This window comes from Exserohilum turcica (genome assembly GCF_000359705.1).
Source record: "Exserohilum turcica Et28A unplaced genomic scaffold SETTUscaffold_8, whole genome shotgun sequence".
NCBI lineage: Eukaryota > Fungi > Ascomycota > Dothideomycetes > Pleosporales > Pleosporaceae > Exserohilum > Exserohilum turcicum.
In genome coordinates, this window is record NW_007360299.1 from 255,801 (window position 1) to 276,447 (window position 20,647).

Consider the following 20,647-nt stretch of genomic DNA (forward strand, 5'->3'; position numbering starts at 1 on the left):
AAACATGATAATCTAAACATGTCATCTTCATTTCCTATCCACTTCTTGCGGACTACTACATACCACCCAACGCCCCCACAACACCACGTACATCACTCATACCCTCACTGCCCCCCTCGTGCTCCACCACATCCGCCAGCCGCTGAAACACAGCTGCAAGCTCTCGAAACACACTGGCACTTGTCCACCCGCCCTCGTCGTCAAAACACTCGCCTATCTGGCGCATCTCTTCAACCCAGCGGTACGCCTTCCCCGTGCACGCCACAACCCCCCTTTCGGCCTTTGCACGCGCCCCGGGATTATACACGTCCATGTATGACAGTAGATCCGGCAGCACGCCGAGCGATTCCGCCGTGGTAAACGCTTGTAGCGCCAGTCCCGTAAAGCCCTTTGTCAGCGCCGCGAAACAGCATTTCAAGCCGCTGGCTGTGCCGACTTGCGGGCCCAGATGCCGCGTGTTGAGGACTGAAGCTAAATGTGCGTCTGGCAGTACAGCTGGGCCTGATAACGGGATTCCGGGGCGGTACCAGGAGGAGAGGGAGGTGGCATCTGTGGTGTTGGTGGTGGTGGTGGTGGTGCTGCTGCTGCTTTGTGGTGAGGATGATGGAGAGGAGGGGGCACGAGGTGGCGTCCCAATGATACAGCCGTCTATATACCGGACTTGGTCTTGCATTCCGTTGTTTTCAAATAGCGATGCTGTGCCGCGCGCGGTAGATGTGCTTACGGCATTCAGATCTAGATAGTACAAGCAGTGTTTCCGGGGTTCTGATGGTGCGGCTCGACATCCTTTCTGCAGCGCAGCAATCACTCGCTCGGCTGTTGCGACGGCGTCGCGCGGCGGCACGATGCTGAGGAGGTAGTCTGCAGTTGCAACGAGTTCTTCGTCTGTATCGAGTACCCGGATGCCGAGCGAGGCGGCGCGGTCCCGTGTTGCGGGGCTGCGTCCGTTGAGGGTGGTGGTGATGGTGTAGTTGTTGGATTGCAGCAGTGCGGCGATGCCGAGGCCCATTTGGCCAATTGAGAGGATGGCAATGGTGGCGTGGGGTTGCGCCATGGTGGTGGTGTTGGATATGATCCACGGGGGGTATTGGGGGCTGGTCTGGAAATGGTCTATGTATGTATGTTGAGTAAGTATAGTGGGGTAGGTAGGTAGATGGGTGGGGGGTTTGATAACGAACGGGGGCTTGAACAAGACGAGTTAGTTGGGAATTAGATTGTGGAGATGGCTGTGCCTGTATAATATAGTCGGTATGACGTGCGTTCTTTGGTGTTTGACGGCTGGTGAGCGTTGATAGGACCGTTGCTTTTTCTGGTGTTGGTTGTCTGCATGCCCAGCTCAACGGGGCGAAAACAGCCATTGTCCAATCATTGAGCGGCTGAGCCAACGTCACTCCATCGACGTGGTTTCGTTGCACATGTGCTGCAGAGGCATTGGGGATGCAGTCAAGTGAGGGGCACTGGGATTAGGTTGAGGAGAGAGAATTCGGTGTTTACCATGCTGTCGGTGGATCCACGTCAATGTGTAACGAGGTGAAGGTCGGGTTGACGCGCTGCTGCCTGCCTGCCTGCAAGCAAACAACAGGTGAAGCTCGAGACCCTGGCGGCAAGGTGAGGGACAAAACTTCGTCTGCACGACTGGTGTCACTGCTTCTCATACCCACCACAAAACTCATCACAGCTTTCTCCAAACCACTTCAATCAATCTACACTCATCAGCACCATCATACCATCAGCATCACACATCACACCAACAGGTCAAGACACCATGGTCTCCCGCTCTATCCTCATGGCCCTGCGCCTCGCGCAATTCATTTGTGCGGCCGTGGTCCTAGGTCTGACATCTTACTTCCTCCACCTGGAGCACAAGCACAGCATCGGCCCCTTTGGACGTCTCTACAGCGCCATCATAGCCGCCGTGTCGCTGGCTACGGCTCTCTTCTGGCTCGTTCCCAGCACGGCCATTCCCCTCGCCCACGTCATCGCAGACCTCTTGTTCTGCGGCGCGTGGTTCGCCGTCTTCGGCCTGCTTCAGGACTGGTACGCCGATGCCATGCACTGCGGCAGCACGTGGGACTGGGACGAAATGAGCCTGAGAAACGGACTGTGTGGAAAGTGGAATGCCGCGCAGGCTTTTGCTTTCATGGCCGCTATCTTGTGGTTCATTAGCTTCATCATGGGTGTCTTGGCGTGGAAGCGGCATGGTGCGACGTCTGCTCGTGGTCCTACTGCTGCGGCTGGTGGTGGCACTGCGGCTCCAGCCACGACGACAGGGTTAGTTTAGCCCGACTCCAAAACACGCGTTGCGGAAGCTAACAGTGCGTAGAAGAAAGCGATGGTTCGGTCCTTCGCGTGTCTAGATGCAGCGAGCATTCTCGGCAGTAGTGGACAGGCGTCAGCAGCTCTCCGGAAACAAGTCGAGACATGAGCCTGAGCATGAAGCGTGGTTTACGTGGCAGCGGCTTGGAGGTCCTTGATTCAACATGCTAAATTCGGTTACATGCTTTGGCAGATTGGTCAGGGCCTGCGTGTGAAGGGATTGACCGTGTTCCCTTTACAGGATACAACACATCATACTAAGCTTACTTGGTCGAGAAATATCAAGGGGGACTGGCTCGTGTTCCTGTCCGGCCGCAGACAGACATAGTGCAAAACACCAATACTTTTCTTTCTTTTTTCCATACTCCCCAGCATGTGCACACGCCCCTCATGTCATCCGTCGCAGAGTAGTCGTATAAGAAGCATGTAAATGCCGTTCGGTTGAAAAGGTGAGGTCAGACATAAGCTGACGGACGGGTACGGATGAGTTTTTACCGAGAGTAAATCGTACGGTCTAACCAGGTGTGCATCATCACACGATCCCAAGGTGTAGTATGTGGAAATGCGAGTGGTGGGATGTGGAAGGGGAAAAAAACAGGAAAAACACATACACAATCTAAAACATGGGCGTCCAGCCCGCCCACGACCGTTGCAAAGGTCCGCTCCCCCCCCCTTCTTGGCGTAAGAGATCGGCGGATTAGGGACCGCCGAAGTGCCCCGAGAATGCCTCACCATGAGAAAGCATTGCCCATGCTACCAAATCCGTGACGTCAGGCCGAGGAACATGTCTCCATGATACACCCCCCCCCCCATAGCCAGCTGAAATGGCGGGGAGAATCCTGATCTGGCATCTGTATTAATTGCCGATGCACTGTTATATATTTCCCCCGCATTCCTCAACACACTCACAGATCTGCCAGATCGCAGAGCCATGCACGATCCGCATTAATACCGAATCCCGCAATACCGAATTGGTCTCCACAATTACCCATCTTAACCACCGGCCAAGCCCTTGTTGCACCGTTGACCAGATTAACCTGAAGCACTAGTGCGCCGCCCGTTTGACTCGGACGGGTGTCCCTGTCGTGAAATTTTCCACATGCAGAAGTGAAGGGGGGGGGGCTTCTGATGTTGCACGCAAAGGGCACTCTCACTGTCTTCGTACTTTGACTTTGCAAATTAAGCATCTTTGTGACAGGTTACGAAAGCTTATTGGGTTGGATTGTTTTCCATCTTATACGAGTTTGGGTGCGTGCGTAGTCATACAGCTATAGTAGTCGTCAGCATACACTACTCACGACCACTGTCTACATGTACTCAATTCACACAGAATAAAAGCCTCATATCTCCACACAAGCCTCGTATAATCATGCAATCCACTAAGTGACAGTCTTGGCCAAAGCCAAGCCAAGCAAAAGAAACAAAAAAGAACCCGCTCACACGGGGAAACATTTGTGCAAAGGCTTTCATTCATTTAATACCACATAATATGCACAGACGACCAGAAGCCCCTCCGATCCCGTCCTACTGTACCCCAGGAGAAACATTTGCCCCCGCCCATCCAGTGCGGCTGTTTCAAACAACCCCATCATCATCATCATCGGCACTACTTGCCCCGTCCGCGCGCACCACCCTTACTCTCCGCCAGTGCCCATACTTAGGCCCGATCAAAAGCACCAAACGAAACAAAGCTGCCCATTTCCCCATAGCATGTCCGAGCTTCTGGACGCATTTAGCCAGCGAAACATATTAAACCCATGTTGCCATTTTTTTTTCGGGACAGTGTCATGGGTATGTCAATGTCATGGGGTGCCCCCCCCCCTTCCAAGTGTGGGTCCCCCCTCCAAACAACTTGTATCGGATAGAAATAAAAAAACAGACAGACAGACAAGAGTTAGTTCTGAAGAACCAAGTTCCCATTGCGGGTGTGCACCCATACCCCAGTCCCAGCGGGCACACACCACCCCTCCCTCCCTCCCTCCCCCAAAAAAGAATTAGGAGATAAAGTGGCAAAGCGGGAAATGGGGGCAGCCAAGGTCAAAGAGTTCCACCGGGAGGGGGGGGAGCTATATTCGGTGTATATAAGAACAAGTGGGCATCCCCAAGGTGACTAGACTCGATATCACAACCATTCACTTTTGCAGCAATCGACTTGCTCTTTTTTGCTTCTCTTATCTTCTCTTACATATATATATATATACACGTACACAGCTTGGTTCTGTAGTTCTACACAAGACTCTTGCCAAATATGAAGAACGCATTTACCATTGCCCTTGCGGCCCTCTTCATCGACACCATCAGTGCGTCGCCCGTGACCATTGAGACGCGCCAAAACGTATGTTACCCTCTCTCTTTCTCTCCTTCTCTCTCTTTCCACCCACACACACGTGACCCGAACCCCCAGCAAAAAAGCTAACATGAAAACAAACAGCAAGGATCCGGCTCCGGACCCTTTGGCCCCGGCGTCTTCAAAACCGACAGCGGACTCTCCGGCCACACAATCTACTATCCCACGGGCAGCAACGCGAGCAACGAGAAGCTCCCCGTGCTCGTCTGGGGCAACGGCGCGTGCAGCACGGATGGAAAATCCAACAGCGCGCTACTGCAAAACATTGCGTCGTACGGCTTCATTGCGATTGCCGAGGGCGCGCCCACGGGCGGCGGCTCGTCCAACGCGCAGACGATGAAGGCGGCTATCGACTGGGTATCCAAGGTAGCTGGAACCGGCGACTACAAGAACGTGGATGCCAGCAAGATCATGGCAGCGGGCTTTTCGTGCGGCGGCGTCGAGGCCCTCGACAACATCAACGATGCGCGCGTCGATACCATCGGTGTGATTAGCTCGGGCCTCCTGAGCAACACGGATGCAGCCAAGAGCTGGAAGAAGCCGATTCTGTTTGTCATGGGTGGAACGGGGGATATCGCGTATAACAATGTAAGTTCCGTTCTCTCCCTTGTCCTCTTCCGTCTTCGCTCTGTGGGATTGGGAGTAGGGAAAGTAGTTGGAGGAGTAGATGCTGATTTGATGTCCAGGCCGAGCGCGACTACAAGAACATGCCAGCCACGACTCCCGTGTGGAAGGGCAACATTCCCGTCGGCCACGGCGGCACCCTGTTCGACAAGGATGGCGGCCGCTTCGGCAAGGCCATTCTCAACTGGATGCTGTGGACCATGAAGGGCGACCTCAAGGCCAAGACGTACTTTACCTCTGGCTACTCGGCCGACGGATACTCGGTCCAGTCCCGGAACCTCGACACGCTCAAGCCTTTTTAGATAAGAAAAAAAGGCTTCGTCAGGCTTGTTTTCTCTTCTTCTTCCTCTCTTGGCTCTCGGGATGAAGCCATGAGACTGACTGATTCTACTCGGTCGTTGGGTAGCCTGCCTGGCATGTGTGTGTGTGTGTGTGTGTGCCAGCACTACCATTCTTGTGTATAGATCTTGTGCCGTGTATATATGTGCTTACATGTGGTATTCAATTGAAAGTTGTCTCATTTGGATCTTGGTGCCGATGCTTGTGTGAAACCCTCAACAAACACTCCTGCCATGTCAATATCGCAACGTCTAGCATTGACAACGCGCCACAGCATTGCTCAAACAACGATTCCTCAATTGCATCTCTCCAAACCCACTGTCATTGTATGCATACAAAATAGCAACCAAAGGATTATCATACTCCGACTTGATGCTCCATTGCAGCTTCAAGATGGAAAGAAAGCAACAAAGAAAAAAAAAGAAACGCCAAAATCCACAACCTCCACACCAACGCCAACACAACCCCCAAAACACCAACGCTATGCTAGCCAATCATCTCTCATACTTCAAGCTCTTCAAATTCTCCTTCCATCTCGTGGATTCACCCCCCACGCCAATGTCGCACCCATATCCCTTCCACCTGTCGATCCTGTTGTGCTCGATATGCTAAACTCTCTCTTGTGTCCATGATCCGCGGGCTGCGCAGCTCCATCTGCCATGTTTCTACGCCCATCTATGCCCTGACCCACCAGCCTACCACTGAACTGATGCCAGCAGTTGGGCGCTTGCAGAATATACTTTTCCATGGCAATCCTGAACCGGTTTCGGTAATCGCGAGGCGATGTGATTGTCGGCTTGTTCTTGCCACGGTCTTTGATCCAACTCTCTAGCTTCTTGTCCCACGTGTACGTCCGGATGCAATCGATGATGCCGACAATAATCTCGCGGTTCGTGTCATCGAAGCCAGCCATGAGCGAGTAGTCCATGACATTGTTTTGCGAGAGGAACAGCGTGTCGTTAAAGACGCTAGCTTTGAGCAGCTTCTTGGTGTGTTCGCGAACGAAAATGGGCGTTTCCGAGTAGATGATGTCCACCAGGTTTTCGTCAAGGAGCACCTCGTCGCGCTCACCCGTGGCTTGAATCTTGCGGTTGCGCATGCTGCCCTTCAAGTCATAGCGCCGGTTGGGTTCGCGGTCATAGAAAAGATTTTCCATGATGAGCATGTACCAGTCAAAGTCTCGGCCAGTAGGTGTCTTGATCTGCACCTGGAAAAGACCAAACATCTTCGCAATGACGCTGGGCAGAGACTTGAAGAGGTTCTGATGCGTAAAGGCAAAGTAGTTGGGGCCAAATTTGAAGAAGGCTTGGACTTCTACCGGAGAGAGCGACTTGAGGACAAAGCGGTCGTCGAGCGTTTTCAAGAAAATGGACTTGGACTTTCCGCCCTTGGAATCCCATTTGGAACACCGCGACAGAGACTCGACGAAACGTTCAGCAACACCGCATTTGCGGCGGAGGGCATCAAACGACTGCGCATAGAAAATCTTACAATGCGCTTTCACGCCACGGTTGGTAAAACTGTAGCGAATGTTGTGATTCTCCTCGTGCAGCAGGTTACGCTCAACCGATTCTTCAAAAGTCTCCACGTGGCCGTCGGGTCCTGTGCCCAACTCGCGGAATGATTGTCGCTTGGCAACATAGTCGGGGCAGGATAAAGCCAAGGCGATGATGGAGCTAGGCTCGTCCTCTCGAATGATAATATCCGAGTTTTCCCACACATGCTCAATCTGCGAGAACGGGTACTCGAGCGGTGTCCAGCCACTAGCCGATCGCTCAGACCAAAAGCTTGTCAGAATCTTGAGCAGCGTGTTCTTCTCATGCTTGGGCAGCTCCAGCGAATTCTCCAGTTGAGAGTCACTTAGGTTCAAGAGCTGAGAACTAGCGAGGCTGTCGGGTAGGGGAATATCCTCTGGGGTAGTCTCGGTATCACTCATGTCGTTGTCCATGTCCGAAGGGAAGCGGCCTTGGGATTTGGGTGATTCGGCGCCTTCGAGAGTTTCCGACATTTCATCTTTGCCTTGCCGCTCTTCGATTGGTGATTGAGGCGCTGTTGTTGTGTCACCTGTGTGCTCCGTAAACGTGCTGTTATCCAGAGTGCTGTTGTCAAGGCTAGCCCTGGATGGAGATTCGGCAGGTACATCTTCGTCAGAATCCTCGTTCTCCTGCACAGCATCGTGCACATTCTTGTATACCTCGACAACGGGCTTGGAAGACGCCAGTGGAAAGGCACGCACTTGCCTAGCGCGATCATTACGTCGTTCGCGCATACGCTGGTTCTGGAATTCTCTCGACAACTGCTCAAAGTGCTGCGCAATCTTCGACACCTTGGTCTGGCTCTTGTAGGGGATAGACCGCGGGATGCGTGAGGAAGCCTTGGTTTGCTTAGGAGCACCCATGCCTATTCCTAGTCGCTCTGTCATGCGTTCAAACGCCTTGGCGTTGTCATTAGCGATAGCCTTTGGCGTCGTGGGCGAGTTGTTGAAAGCTGCCGATCCTGGAAAGGTGCCTACATGCTTGACGATACCTCCTGGCTGTGATTGTGTTCTGACGAGTGTTGTTGGCCTTGGGGGAGTCTCCCGTTTAGTGGTCTCAACCGGACGAGGAATCTTGCTCTCCGTAGACGGGGTTTGGAAAGAGGACAAAGGCGAGGGACTGGTGGGCATATTGTCAATCGCTTCTGCAACATGCTTGTCAATAGGGTTGACCTTGGGGGGGCTTGTAGGTGTCGGCGATCCTTCGTCGTATCCGGTAGGGTCGGAAGCAACAGTGGGACTAATGTTCAAGTCCTCACTGGCAACAGGCGGGTTATCTGGGAAATTGGAGGACACGGCCAGATCCAAATGGCGTACGTCTTCTCGTTCAATTGCCTCGCGAGTCGTCTGGATTGGCAAATCTGCGGCCGCTTTTGGAGAAGTAGGAGTCTTGCTGTCAGGCGTCGTAGGCGTCTCGTTGGATGTGTCGCAAGTCGAACTCTCTTCTTTAACCACAGAGCTCAACATGTCACGAGCCATCTCAGGAGACATGTTGGACGGCCTAGGCGACAATGCTATCGACTCGTCTTTCTCATCAATGTACGAATCGTCCGCACCCGACTCTGTGCCCTCTTCGACAGATGCTAGTGAGCTCGTCGAGTCGTCTCGCTCCAGGAACCTCTTGAGCTGCATGTTTGCATACCTTCTGATATCGCGCTCAGACGGAAAGAATTGCTGCTCAAACTCCGTAAACGTCACATCCCAGGCGATGGCCTTTTCCTGAATGGCACGGATCGCGCGGTTCATGGGAATGATTTCGTAGTACTTAGAGCTCATGTACTTGTCTTGAAGCTTGGCTTTCAACCACTCGTGCTCTTCGTTTGCGCGTTTCAGAAGGAGATCGACTTCTTTCCGACACAAATCAACCTTTTCTGGAATAACGTCTTCCACATGTATTCCCTGGATGCGGGCACGGAGCGAGGCCATGAAGCGATCCAGCTTCTCCTCGATCATGAGATACTGACTGTTCTTCAGCTTCAGGTCGCTGTCCACCTTCCACGTGACGTTTGGCTTGGGCGCAATCACCTCGTACATGGGCACAGGGTCGTATTGAATTCGGAGAGCAACGTTGTTGTACCCAAAGTAGCGAACGTGATCCTTGTGAATGTCGTGCGGGCATACGCCAGCTCGGGGATGCAGCGGGGTGCTCCAAAAGGTCAACTCGAGGTATTTGGCGAAAGAGTACCTCCAACTCCATTCCGACATGGGAAAGGCCTGGGTTTCTTGGCCGCATATCCGACAGCAACTCCACATGAGAATGGTTTGGTACATTCCCTTAAGCTTGGGAGGATGCTTTTGAACAATCACAGTCATTTGGCCTTCTCCGTGCACATATTGACGCGAATGATCGAGCATCCTTCGATCGCAGTTGCCGACTTCGCAAGCAACACCGGCCGAAGTACACAAGTCTTCCACATACTGTCCCAGAGTGCAGTCTGGTGTGAAACCGTCGTCGTAGTCGTGTTCCTGGTAGAAGCCAAGGGCAATAATCTCAGGTCCGATACAGGGCGTAGAGGTTGTCGTGTTGACCACACTGTACAGAACAGCGATTTTCTGATGGTTGAATGGGTCGTACAGATCCGTGTTTCCCGACAGGTATTGCTCCCATTGGCGTCGCTGCGTCATGTACTGCTGCATTGCTCTGTCGTATTCCGATGCATGCACTGCTGACAAGAACTCTCGGACCTGTTTGGAGGCCTTTTCGACGACCGTGTGAACCATCTCGGGCTGCACAAGCTCAAACTTCTGACCCATCTCTCCTGGCTTCTCTTCATCGTGGCCATCAGCGGTGTACTGGTTCTTGAGCTTCTTCAGGTGACCGAGTTTCGCTTCATACTGGCGGGCTTGTTCAAGCAGATAGGGCTGCATAAACTTGACAAATGGCGATGAGGAGAGAATCTTGGTGCGATGGTTTTCAACCATATCGCTGTAGTAAGAGGGTGCGGCATCGTTGGACTGATTACCGTCGCCGTCGCCCACAGCGTCTGGTCGTTGAGTGGTAGAGTCAGCCCCGGAATTCTTGGCCTGTTGCTCGTCTTGCTCACTGCTAGAGGAGAGAGTACCAGTTATGGATGTTGTGGGTGTGTCTATGAACTCGTCTCGCATCAAACAGGTCTCGAGGCGAAGGTTATACACAACATAAGTCATAAACTCGGTGATGCGCTTCAACCTTGTGAGTTCCTGATTCTTAGCACCCCTTAGCACAATTGTGCAACCAAGCTCCTTTTGGCATCCAGAGAGAAAGATGTAAGTCTTCTTTGCATTGTTATGCACATATGTCTTCACGTCAAAGCTGCCGCAAGACCCTAGATGAGAGGGGTCTATCGCGAGCTTGTCAACAGACGAGATCATCCTGGAATTCGTGCACCGGGCAACCGCATTCAGTACTGTTGGCTTGACGTTGTGGACCACAGCTATCCCTTCTTGCTCTAAGAATTCGAGTGCGAGGCCGGACACGTTACGCTGCACGAGCAAAACGTGTGGTTCGAGCGCGACTATACGACTGACAAGATTACGGAGATATTCACGCTCCTGTGCAATGACGGGCTCCAGACTCATGAAATGCGCTTGGTGTCGTGCGTACTCGATTGCAAAGGTTATGATTGCAATCCGAGGATTGGGTATGCTACGTGGCATGCTCCGCAGGGCGACGTTCTTGGTAAAGACCACGCCAGAAATGTAGGCTGTATCCTTTGGCTTGCCCCCTGGAATCTTCTTTAGCTTGATATAATTCCGTACATCAATGTCATCGCCTCGATCCACATCAGGATTGACATCATCTGTGCACTGCCGCAATATTGGGACCAGGGCTTTTTCCCAGCTGGATGCGTGTGGTACGCCTGCATCATTGAGCATCTGAATGAGCAGCTTTCGGGCATGGTCAAGGCTGGCTTTGTTGAGTTCCACCTTGGGCGTCATACCCTGCATTGACGGACTGCGTGTGATTCTCGACCCTAAGGGTGTCGGTGAGGGAGATGGCTGCATTTGCGGTGTGCCTGGCCCACTGGCACCATAGCCAGTGTATGGCCTCAACAAGGTGCTGCTCTTGGATCTCCTTGGTGAGGCCCTATGGGTCACGCTGCTCACGCTAAGGTTCCTCCGCCGAGATGGCCGGTTACCATTTCGGCTTGTGATGCTGATGTTGTCAGCATCTCGAGCGGGCCCTGTACTAACGGCACTTCTATCACCGGCTCTTGATTTTCCCTTTCTCATTGCAGCTAACAGGCCACCCAGGCCACCCTTCTCACTGTCCAGGTTTGCATTAGCCGCAGGATCTTCCCTCAGCGTTGCAAAAATGTTGGCGTGCTCTTCTTCACTCGAACCCTCGTCAGACATGAATGGCGCAAGGTCTGGGTCGATGATGTTGTCGTGGTGAAAAGCGGACAGACTGGGTTGGCTGCGTGAGTTGTCATGATATTGGTGGAAAGGTGCGCGGTCGTCTAGTTTGAAGTTTCGCATGTGTTGATGTTTCGTGGTGTGGCGTTTATGACTAGAGGAGCGCGGGCGTGCCATGGAGCGTAGAGAGCGCGAGGAACTTGGCCGAGCCAGTGTCGGAGGACCGACTTCTATGACATGCGAACGACGCTTCTTCTCACTGCCAATCTTTCTGGACATGGGAATGCTAATGGTAGGCGTCCCAATCTTGGTATGATCGCTTTCAACGTAGTCAGGATCTTCGTTATCCGAGTACTGGACCTGGTCGCCATGATCGTACAATGAAGCTTGGTCACCTTCATCCGTAAAGTCGGACGAGTCGTCATCGTGGCCGTATATGATGCTTTCACACGGCTTGCACACTTTGAGGTTGCTCGCCTGGCCAAACATCTTCCCAGACACGATCGAGGTGCACTTGGAATCAAAGATTTGGCCACATGTCCGACAGTGATGCTTGCGCCTGAAGGTTGTAAAGGCATCGCCGCAGTAGAAGCAGGCTTTGGCATTCTCGTCGCGCATCCAAAACTCACGATCCAGGATTTTTCTTCGCATTTGGGTAAAGGTGCTGCGTGAAACGGTTTGTCCAGCGGGGGCAGCTTGAGCTCGCCGTTGGATCTCTTCGATTGGAGGGACAGTGGGAGTGCGGATGGTGGAGGAGGTCACGACAGAGCTCACGCCGTCGGAAGAGGAAGCTCTTGAGGGCCTGTAGCCTGGAAGGTGTGAGGGGCCAACAGAAACTAGGGGCGGACGTTGCTGATCGGGATTTTGCAGTGAAGACTGGGAATTCATAGCCGCGTGACTGGGCTGTGCGCCCTCTGCAGACGCTTCAAGCTGATCTCTCGCCTTGCTGGATGCAGAGCGAGGAGGCTGGTATTGGCTATCCGCGCGCGAGGCGACACGATTTAAACTTTCACGGGATGAGTCTGCTGAACTCTTGAACTTGGCACTCTCGCTCGCAGCGCCTTCACCTCTCACAGCCGCCATATCATCTTCGCCTGCATCGTCTCCCTCGTGAAGTGCCGGGTCAAAGTCACTCTTTTGTCTTCGACCAGCATCCTCTCGGTTGGTCGCAAACCGGGGGGAGTCCAGCTTCTGGGCGGCTGTGACTGCGGCATTTCGCAGTGGGTCCATGTGGGCGGCGCCATGGGACTTGGATTGCGTGCTGACGGGGCTCAAAACATGCGAGTCTTCTTGTCTGGCGGCGAGCCCAGGCTCGATGCTGGGAGTGATGGACAAGCGGGACCGGGTGGTAGAAAGAGAGGCCTTGCTTGTCATTGTCGCACTCGACATGTTGGAGTCTCGCGAGGGAGGCAGTGTTTCAGGAAAAGTGGCTGTGGCTGGGGATTGCAGCCTCGACGACGGTCCAGAGGCGACAATGGGCGATGAGACCGAAGTGCCAGCAGGGCTTGAATTGGCGGCGGCCTGCCTAGACGCCGGTTGTGTGCCAGCTTTGCTGCCCTGGCCATGTTGCGTTTGTTCCCTGCCACCTCCCACTGAGGCTCGCAGCCGGCTGTACAGGCCACTGAAGCCGCCCTGGACCAGATCGATTCCCTTGGGCTCGCCGACGACAGAGGGCGCGGGAGGGACGGTGAAGTCGTCAAAGGTGGTGAGGGTGTCGGAGCGCGAGGCCGTTTGGTGCATCTGGTGCAGCGAAGGCTGCAGCGACGCCCGGCGCGAGTCCCCCGCCATGGCTAGAGGTGGGGGGCTGGGGGCTGTGGAGCGCAGAGGTGAATTGCGGGCGTCTGGAGGCGGAGAGGCGTCCGGCAGCAGGCAGTGGAGGACGGCATCAGGCTTCACGGGGGGGAGAAGCAGGTCTGAAGCGGCGTGCGAAGGAGGCCTGTCACTTGCACAAAGAAAAGTGCCGGGTCGCGAGGGGCGGGGCGGGAGGCGTTGGGGCGAGTCAGAGAAGGGGCATTTTCATGACAAGAGCGATGACAGGCGCAGAAGCGTCCAGGCGACGAGGATAGGCTCCAAGAGCTAGCTCGTCCATCACGAGATGTGGTTGCTGCGCATAGGCACGGCGGTGATGCTAGCGGGCGATGACGCGCTGCCGCCAAGCCTTTTCCGCTCCTGCGCCCCGCCATCGTGCAGTTGGCGGCAAGGCGGAGAGGGGGGAGGGGGGGAGAGGGAGATGGAGAGGGAGAGGGGGAGAAAGAAAAACAAGAGAGAACGAGATAGAGCGCAAGAGATACGGACCAGAGTTGCATCTCGCTCCTCTGCGAGCAGTATCGAATAAGTCGCCGCCGTGCGCATCGCATCCCCAAGTACCATGCTCTCTCGCTTGGGAGCAAAGAACGCGTCGCGTCCCGCGCCTAAGCAAATATCCACGTCCAGCTCCCACATACGCTTCACATGGCAGTGCAGCTCGACGCCTGGCTCGAGGATACATTTGCCACGCAGCTGCTGCTGGGCCACCACTGGCTCAAGGAGAGGCACGCGAAGAAGGCGGCGGGCGTCAAGGCGGAGCGCGAGAGGGCCTGGGACGGTCTCTATCACGACAACGGCTCGTGCCTCGACGTCACCAACTACATTCACCCCGAGCGCAACAGCGCATTGCAGCTGCTCCAGGCATGTGCCACGTGCCTTTCCTGCTGTGTCCCCTTCACCGCTGACCTCGCCTGCCCCTAGACGTCGCCCTTCACTCTGACCGACAGCCACCACCACGTCGTCGCCCACCTCACGCCCGACTGCATCCGCGCCTTTACAGCCCGCTACCCCGCCGTGTCCTGCCTCGACCCAGGCATCGTCATTGCCGTCCGCAGGTACACGATCCGCTACACTTCGTATGGCCCGCCGCGCCACAGACTGCGCTTCTTGCTGCACCGCATAGACTGGGTCGGCACCGGCCGTCACCACGCCTCCAGCACGCAATTCGCATCCATAGCCCACAGCACCGCAATTAGCCCGCTGCTGCAACAGTTACACGAGACGCGTGCACGCGAAGACCGCCGATGCCTGTCGGGCGGCGAGGCACAAGACGACGACGACGCGATGCCTGGTACCATGGACGAGAGTCACGATGCGTCAGACAGTGACACCAGTACCGCCTCTCAGATGCCCTACACTCAGCCGGCCTTTGGCACACAGATACCACACCTGGCCCGAGCGCGCTCCGACCTAGACGAACCACAGCTCCTAGGAGTCACCCCGCTCGAACCCGTCCTCGCTGGCAATACCCAGCGAGTCGAAATCCGGCCAGTCCAAAACAGCGCCATGTATGAGAAGCTGACGACCCTACTTGGACCACGGCAGAAACCAAAGCCAACCACCCCGAGCGCATCCTCCGCACTGGGCTTTGTACAGAGCGCTTTTGCCAGACCGAAAAGTGCCCATAGCGCTGCTGAACCTGCAGAGCAGGCGACAGAGTCACCCAGTCGCTCCGGAACACATCATGAAAACGCACGAGGCGCGCTTGCCTCACCCAAGCCGAGCGGGCATCCCAGCAAAGAGGTTCCGTCGCCCTTGGTCAGAGATGGAGATGCCGCTCTTGGAGCAGGTGATAGTGAAGCCAACGTCGTTCCTGCAGACGACACTGCCGTGGCCCCAGAATGCTCTTGGATGAAAGGCTTCATCTTCAACAGCGAGGCCCTGAAAGTACCCAGGCTTCAAGAGGAATGCTTGAATAAGGAATCGAGTTGGTTGAAGCCTCAACCGGGCTGCCCGCCATTTCAAGATGGAAACATGCCACAACTAATTCTTCAAACACTTCACAGGATGGCGGATGAGTTGGCGACAGAGGACCATGCAATTAGCGAAGACGGATCCGACGTCGACCCATCGCCTGATAGCCTACCGGAAGGCATCAATCTCTCCGCAGAGTCTGTACCTCAAACCACTCAAGATGACGATGCTTCCAGTGGCGTTCTTTCTTGGGATGCCAGCCCAGAGCCACCGCAGAGGCCCACAAACCCTGGTCAAGGCCTGCCTCCAAACTCAAGTGCTGAAACCCAGGCGTTAGGTGCAGGGCAATCCAAAACAAAGTCATCATCGCTCGGCAAACAGCTACAGCATCCTGATGTCATTGATATAAGTGATGATGAACCTATTGAGATCAAGTCATCCCCGCCAGCTGTTCAAGCGCCCATGGACTCAGATGTTGAGATGGAGATGGAGGAGTCAATACCACAAGCGTTGGGTGAGGACCTTGCAGAAAGTGCCAGCCCATCCATGAAAAAACCAGCCATTTCCAGCTCTGGACAAACACAACCACAGTCGGTTGTTCAGGTAGAGGAAACACCAGATGGCAAAGGTAAAACTGCCAACTACATACAGGATGCCACACTTAGCAAATCCAATCCAGAGCAAGCGCAAAACTCCAGTGGTGAATCTAAACACACATCATCTACATCAATCATCTACAGTACGTACGATGTGCCCGACGCTCCAAGCTCTGCAGAGCCTGCGCAGAGACAAATACAGACAAACGTCAAATTAGAAGAAAGAAGCCCTCGAAAACAGCGAGAAGAAAGACCTGCCAGAGATGCTGCAGGCTCGGTTGAGCACATGCCAGAAAACTCGCAGGTGCTCGATGAGCCTTGTAATGTGGAGAACACAGCCGATGAGGTCAGTGTTAAGAGAGAGCGGCAGGTATCAGAGGCATTATCCATCGAGGCTACTATTCCATCTGCTGCAACTCCGCAGCGGGTGGTATCGCAACCTAAGGAAACTAATCCAGAGACACCTTCGGCCATGCCACACACCGTATCAGGATCAGTTAAACGTAAACTCGAGATTTCGCCAGCTAAGAGCAACCGAAGGCATTCCAAGCGACGCGAGATCAAGATTGTGGGCTTCGGAGACGTCTCGCCTGTCACGATTGACCCAGTCGCCAAGTTGCGTGGGGAGCGTGAAGAATCTCTGCGCAGATTTCGGGGGCAGAGGAATTCAAGCATAAGTTCCGAAAATCTACATGAGCCAACAAGAACGTCTACAGCGGCGCGGGGTCCGGATGCCATGGATATCGACAGCACTGATACCCCTCGTGATAGAATAGCATCAGTCGCCAGGTCACCCCGACACCAGAGCCTGTATGACGAACCAAGTCCTGGACCTGCGCAGTCCGCACAGCCTCGCCAATCACAGCCGGCCCAAAGACAGGTTCAGTCGAGAGATGTGCAATCTCCCAAAGCGAACAATGCGACTGAAAACGTTCAGACAGTCTTCCAATCCTTCAAAGCCGCATATCCAGAATACAAGGGCGATACGAATCATTTCCACAATCAATGCAAGCAAATGTACCTATTGGATCTGGAAGACAAGATGGTACCAAAATGGCAATGGGACGACTTCATCATTCGCAACAGAACAGACTACCGGGACCACGCCCTGGAGTGTCTAGACCGCGGAGAAAATGCCGAACCCTACTATCGCTTCTACAAGGACAGCATCCGCGATACTTTGTACCGCAAGGGCATTATTCAAGGCCCAGAGACTTTGGAAACGGCATTAGGAGAAGTCGGCATGGCAATCGAAGACCTTACTTTAACTGAACCACCAAGAACCCAACTTCCCTCTCGAAAATCCCTTCCCAGCTCCTTCAATCAGGTCAGGAAACCCTATTACGACAACATCGCAGCATCGCATACCCGGCCCCGTCAATCGCTACCCTCAAGCTCGCACTCCCACAACCACAATCGTCACCAGCAACTTCCGTCCTCGGTGTCAAGATACGCCCCTCTACGGCAACAACAACAACAACCCTTTACATCCTCGCGCGACCCCAGTCCAGCGCCTCAACCCCCAGCACGAGAATCCACCGGCGACCCCTTCCGCGACTTCTACTTCGGACTCCAACGCAGCACCTCCTGGACCGGCAGTACCAAAGTGAGTTTGTTCCCTCCCTTCCTTTTTTCCCTTCCCTCTTCCCTCTGTCCTCTCTATTCCCCCCTCCAATCCCTCAACGCGTTAACCAACCACACACCAACCTTTTTCCCTTGGTCAAAGAAGAAGCACCAGAGCTAAATGTCTCCCCTCTTCTTTTTCTCGCGCCCCGCAGATCGATCCTACTTTGTCTTGGCCCACCAATCTGCATGTCAGACCTAATATCGAGGATGTGCCTAGGAAGAAAGTTGATGTTTTGCTGTGGGGCGATGTCCTTGGTGAGCCGTCATCCCCCGGGATGAAGTAGAGCAGAAGTCATCGTTGGGGTTGGGGTTGGAGTTGGTGTTTGAGCAGGAGGATCGAGGAGAGTCATTGCTTTTTTTCCGCATGGTATGCGAAGGGCAATGCCGGATACTGGTTTGGGATTTAGGTTTGGAATTCGCGATTTGGATATGCATATGGATAACGCGATTTTCGCCATTTTAAAGCATGTTTCTTCTTCTTCTCCTTCTCCTTCTCCTTCTTCTTCTCCTTCTTCTTCTTCTCCTTCATCTACGCAACTACTTAAGCGCAGAGTCCACAAGTAATTTGCTGCATCTTTGATTTTTCTCACTACCAAATCCCGTGGCCATATCATCCACGGAATTAGATACTCTGATACTGATATCCGCCCCCTTCCCCCTTCTTCTTTCCTCGTTTCTTTCTTAGGAGGTAATGGTGAGCAACGGGTCTTCTTTTCCAAGTATTTGCTCGCGATTTTGCAGCATATTTGGAGAAAAAGGGTTTTCTGCACGGGAGGGCAATATGCATATATATAGATGGGGATTTTAGAGTAAATGATTACGCTCGGGATACTACTTGCTTTTGGTTTCAGCACATGAATAAGCTGTGTGAGTGAAGTTCACGTTTCTCTCTCTCTCTCTCTCTCTCTCTCTCTCGCTCGCTCTCTCTGTCTCTCTCTTTGTTCGAAGACTAATACACATACGTAAATACTCGAATGATTTTTTTACGCTAATACTTCATTGCATGGAGAGAATTGGAAGAAGAAGAAGAAACTTCATCATTTCCCATTTCACTCATATTTTCCATTCTCACATTGCGCTGCTTAACGAGCGGCTCTCTTCTTACACCCTAGCGAGAAAAACCACCCCCCCCCCCCTCTACAAAAAAAAAGAAAAGAAAGCCAGACACCCATATATTCACCAATGGTCTTCATCCATACTCATACCCATACATAGACATATAATTTTTGCAAAACCGCTACCTAAACTCAGCACTCCCACCTTTCAGCGCCCTCCACCGCCGCAGGCCCTGCGACGCCGTCACGCCCAGCGTCACAAGCACGAGAATAGCATTGAAGGCAGCCATCATGTAGAACGGTGCTCCAGGGCCCGTGGTGTCGAAGAGCGCGCCGCCAGCTTTGGTAAGAAGCAAGATGCCAAAGCCGCCGAGGAGACTGTAGGTGCCGGCGATAGAGCCTTTGATGTGGTTGTGCGAGGAAGACTGAGGCGAGAGGCCTGCGGCTGAGGCTCTACGGTGGCTCTGTGACATGTGCTCGGGTAGCAGAGGAGCGTTTTCGTCTACAGGGGTGACGGGCCCGCTGTGAGGCGGAGTGGCGCCGGCTGAGGGGTGGTTGGTGGTTCCGTGCATGCTGGTTCCGCGGGAGGCGCCACTAGGGAAAGCATCAGGTGGCGAAGACTCGTCGTTGTTGATGCCGCGGCCGAGGAGAGCGAGAGAACAGACGATGGCGCCAATCTGACTGATGCCGAGTAAAGCTACAATGAAGAATATCGCGCCGGTTCCGTCTTTGCTCTTGTAGTCGGGGCTGGTCAGCGAGCCGAATGCAGAGTATCCGGCTATGCCTGATACGGCTGCTACCATGAGTGGTATGTTATATCTCGGGAACCGGCCAGAGAGGTAGCCGAAGAGGGGCGCGGAAAGCAGCGCAATGAGTTGGCTGATTCCCGTCAGCATGGCCGCAAGTTTGTATGCTTCTGGACATGCGACTTTGATGTCAGACGGGTTGCTAGAATCAACTTTGCAACGTCCGGTTTGCAGAAAGTAGTGGTTGGTAAAGAGGGGTATGAAGAGCGATATGGCGACCGAGGATGCGCGCGCGACGAATCCTCCTACGTAGCCCAGTCCAATGTTTGGGCACGTGAAGCCAAGGCGGACGCTTTCAAAGAAGAGGCGAGGGTAAGACAATACGACGTCGCGTGTGAGGTGACTGTCTACATCTTTGTAATCGCCCGTGTTGGTGAGGCGTTTCCAGCCCTTTGCTTCTTCACCGGGAAGTTGGCGCAGACCAAAGAAACATCCAAGGGCTACGAGTAATGCAATTGCGCCAACGACATAGAAAGCATCTGCGACCGCCGTCGCTGGTGGCTCACCGGCGTTTTGGAATTTCGTCGGGAGTGGGAGGAATACGAGGAGCGCTACTAGTGCGCCGCATCCTGTGAACATGCCCACGAGTCCCGCAAGCTGTGATGTGGATGCGCCAGTGTCCGTCTTCGCTGGCGGCAATTGCGTGTGGTCCTCTGGGGAGGTTGATCGGAAGCGCGCAGGCGTAATAGTAAGTTCAGACGAAATCGAGGCAACCGTCGCATGTGTTCTGCCACGGCTTTGTGTCGGCGACCGCGGATCGGAACTGACGTCTTTGACGATAGTCATCGAAGGCAAGATGGCAGTGACCATGGTTGCGCTGCATCAACGTCAGTTGGCATTCATCTCCAGGAATGTCAAACTCACGTCGCAGTTGCGCCTAGACTGAACAGAATTCTTGCCAGGAGCAGCTCGGGATACACATTCTTGGCCTGCACAAACACCCAAAGCGCAACACCAACAATGCTATACCCCAGTACCGCGACACTCCTCACGCCCACCCTGTCGCTCAGCAAGCCCCACGCCGGACATGCTACCAGCGCAACCAGCTCATCTACAAAGCCCAGGGTGCCGACGGCATCGCCGACATTGTGCGACTGGCCAATGCGCTGGGTAATGACGAAGGAGATGGAGCTGTTGAGGAAGACGAGGAAGCTGATGCTGAAGAGGGCGACGCCGAAAAGGTAGGATGCGATTTGCGTCCGGGTGGCAGTGAAGTGAAGACCAAACATGATTCGGCGAGTGATGCTCGCAAGGAGCTAAATGGGGCTATTGCAGTCGCATTGAAGTGTAGAGTGCGCGTGTTGCGGCGCGAGATGATGTCGCGCAGCGGTCGCTCGGTCCGAGCATGC

General features: G+C 54.1%; 6 protein-coding genes across 6 annotated transcripts; 3 read left to right on the plus strand and 3 right to left on the minus strand.

Annotated features, from left to right (window-relative positions):
- Positions 1 to 55: 55 nt before the first annotated feature.
- Positions 56 to 1,054, minus strand: SETTUDRAFT_23682 (uncharacterized protein; the record flags this gene model as incomplete). Its single annotated transcript, XM_008032403.1, has 1 exon — positions 56 to 1,054. One exon carries the CDS (start codon positions 1,052 to 1,054, stop codon positions 56 to 58), a length of 999 nt encoding a protein of 332 aa, XP_008030594.1.
- A 711-nt stretch (positions 1,055 to 1,765) lies between these two features.
- On the plus strand, positions 1,766 to 2,671 carry SETTUDRAFT_142692 (uncharacterized protein; the record flags this gene model as incomplete). The annotated part of the gene is made up of 2 exons (XM_008032618.1): positions 1,766 to 2,271; positions 2,324 to 2,671. 2 exons carry the CDS (start codon positions 1,766 to 1,768, stop codon positions 2,355 to 2,357), a joined length of 540 nt encoding a protein of 179 aa, XP_008030809.1. The 3' UTR covers positions 2,358 to 2,671.
- A 1,893-nt stretch (positions 2,672 to 4,564) lies between these two features.
- On the plus strand, positions 4,565 to 5,589 carry SETTUDRAFT_98884 (uncharacterized protein; the record flags this gene model as incomplete). The annotated part of the gene is made up of 3 exons (XM_008032619.1): positions 4,565 to 4,620; positions 4,798 to 5,251; positions 5,350 to 5,589. The coding sequence occupies 3 exons, from the start codon at positions 4,565 to 4,567 to the stop codon at positions 5,587 to 5,589; spliced, it is 750 nt and encodes a 249-aa protein (XP_008030810.1).
- A 510-nt stretch (positions 5,590 to 6,099) lies between these two features.
- Positions 6,100 to 13,283, minus strand: SETTUDRAFT_122919 (uncharacterized protein; the record flags this gene model as incomplete). Its single annotated transcript, XM_008032620.1, has 1 exon — positions 6,100 to 13,283. One exon carries the CDS (start codon positions 13,281 to 13,283, stop codon positions 6,144 to 6,146), a length of 7,140 nt encoding a protein of 2,379 aa, XP_008030811.1. The 3' UTR covers positions 6,100 to 6,143.
- Positions 13,284 to 13,946: 663 nt separating this feature from the next.
- SETTUDRAFT_174068 (uncharacterized protein) lies at positions 13,947 to 18,082 on the plus strand (the record flags this gene model as incomplete). The annotated part of the gene is made up of 4 exons (XM_008032621.1): positions 13,947 to 14,173; positions 14,249 to 16,157; positions 16,182 to 17,417; positions 17,590 to 18,082. 4 exons carry the CDS (start codon positions 13,947 to 13,949, stop codon positions 17,719 to 17,721), a joined length of 3,504 nt encoding a protein of 1,167 aa, XP_008030812.1. The 3' UTR covers positions 17,722 to 18,082.
- Positions 18,083 to 18,587: 505 nt separating this feature from the next.
- Positions 18,588 to 20,563, minus strand: SETTUDRAFT_122923 (uncharacterized protein). Its single transcript, XM_008032622.1, has 2 exons — positions 20,163 to 20,563; positions 18,588 to 20,115 (listed from the first exon to the last, which is right to left on the minus strand). The coding sequence occupies exons 1-2, from the start codon at positions 20,525 to 20,527 to the stop codon at positions 18,675 to 18,677; spliced, it is 1,806 nt and encodes a 601-aa protein (XP_008030813.1). The 5' UTR covers positions 20,528 to 20,563; the 3' UTR covers positions 18,588 to 18,674.
- Between the last annotated feature and the right edge of the window lie 84 nt (positions 20,564 to 20,647).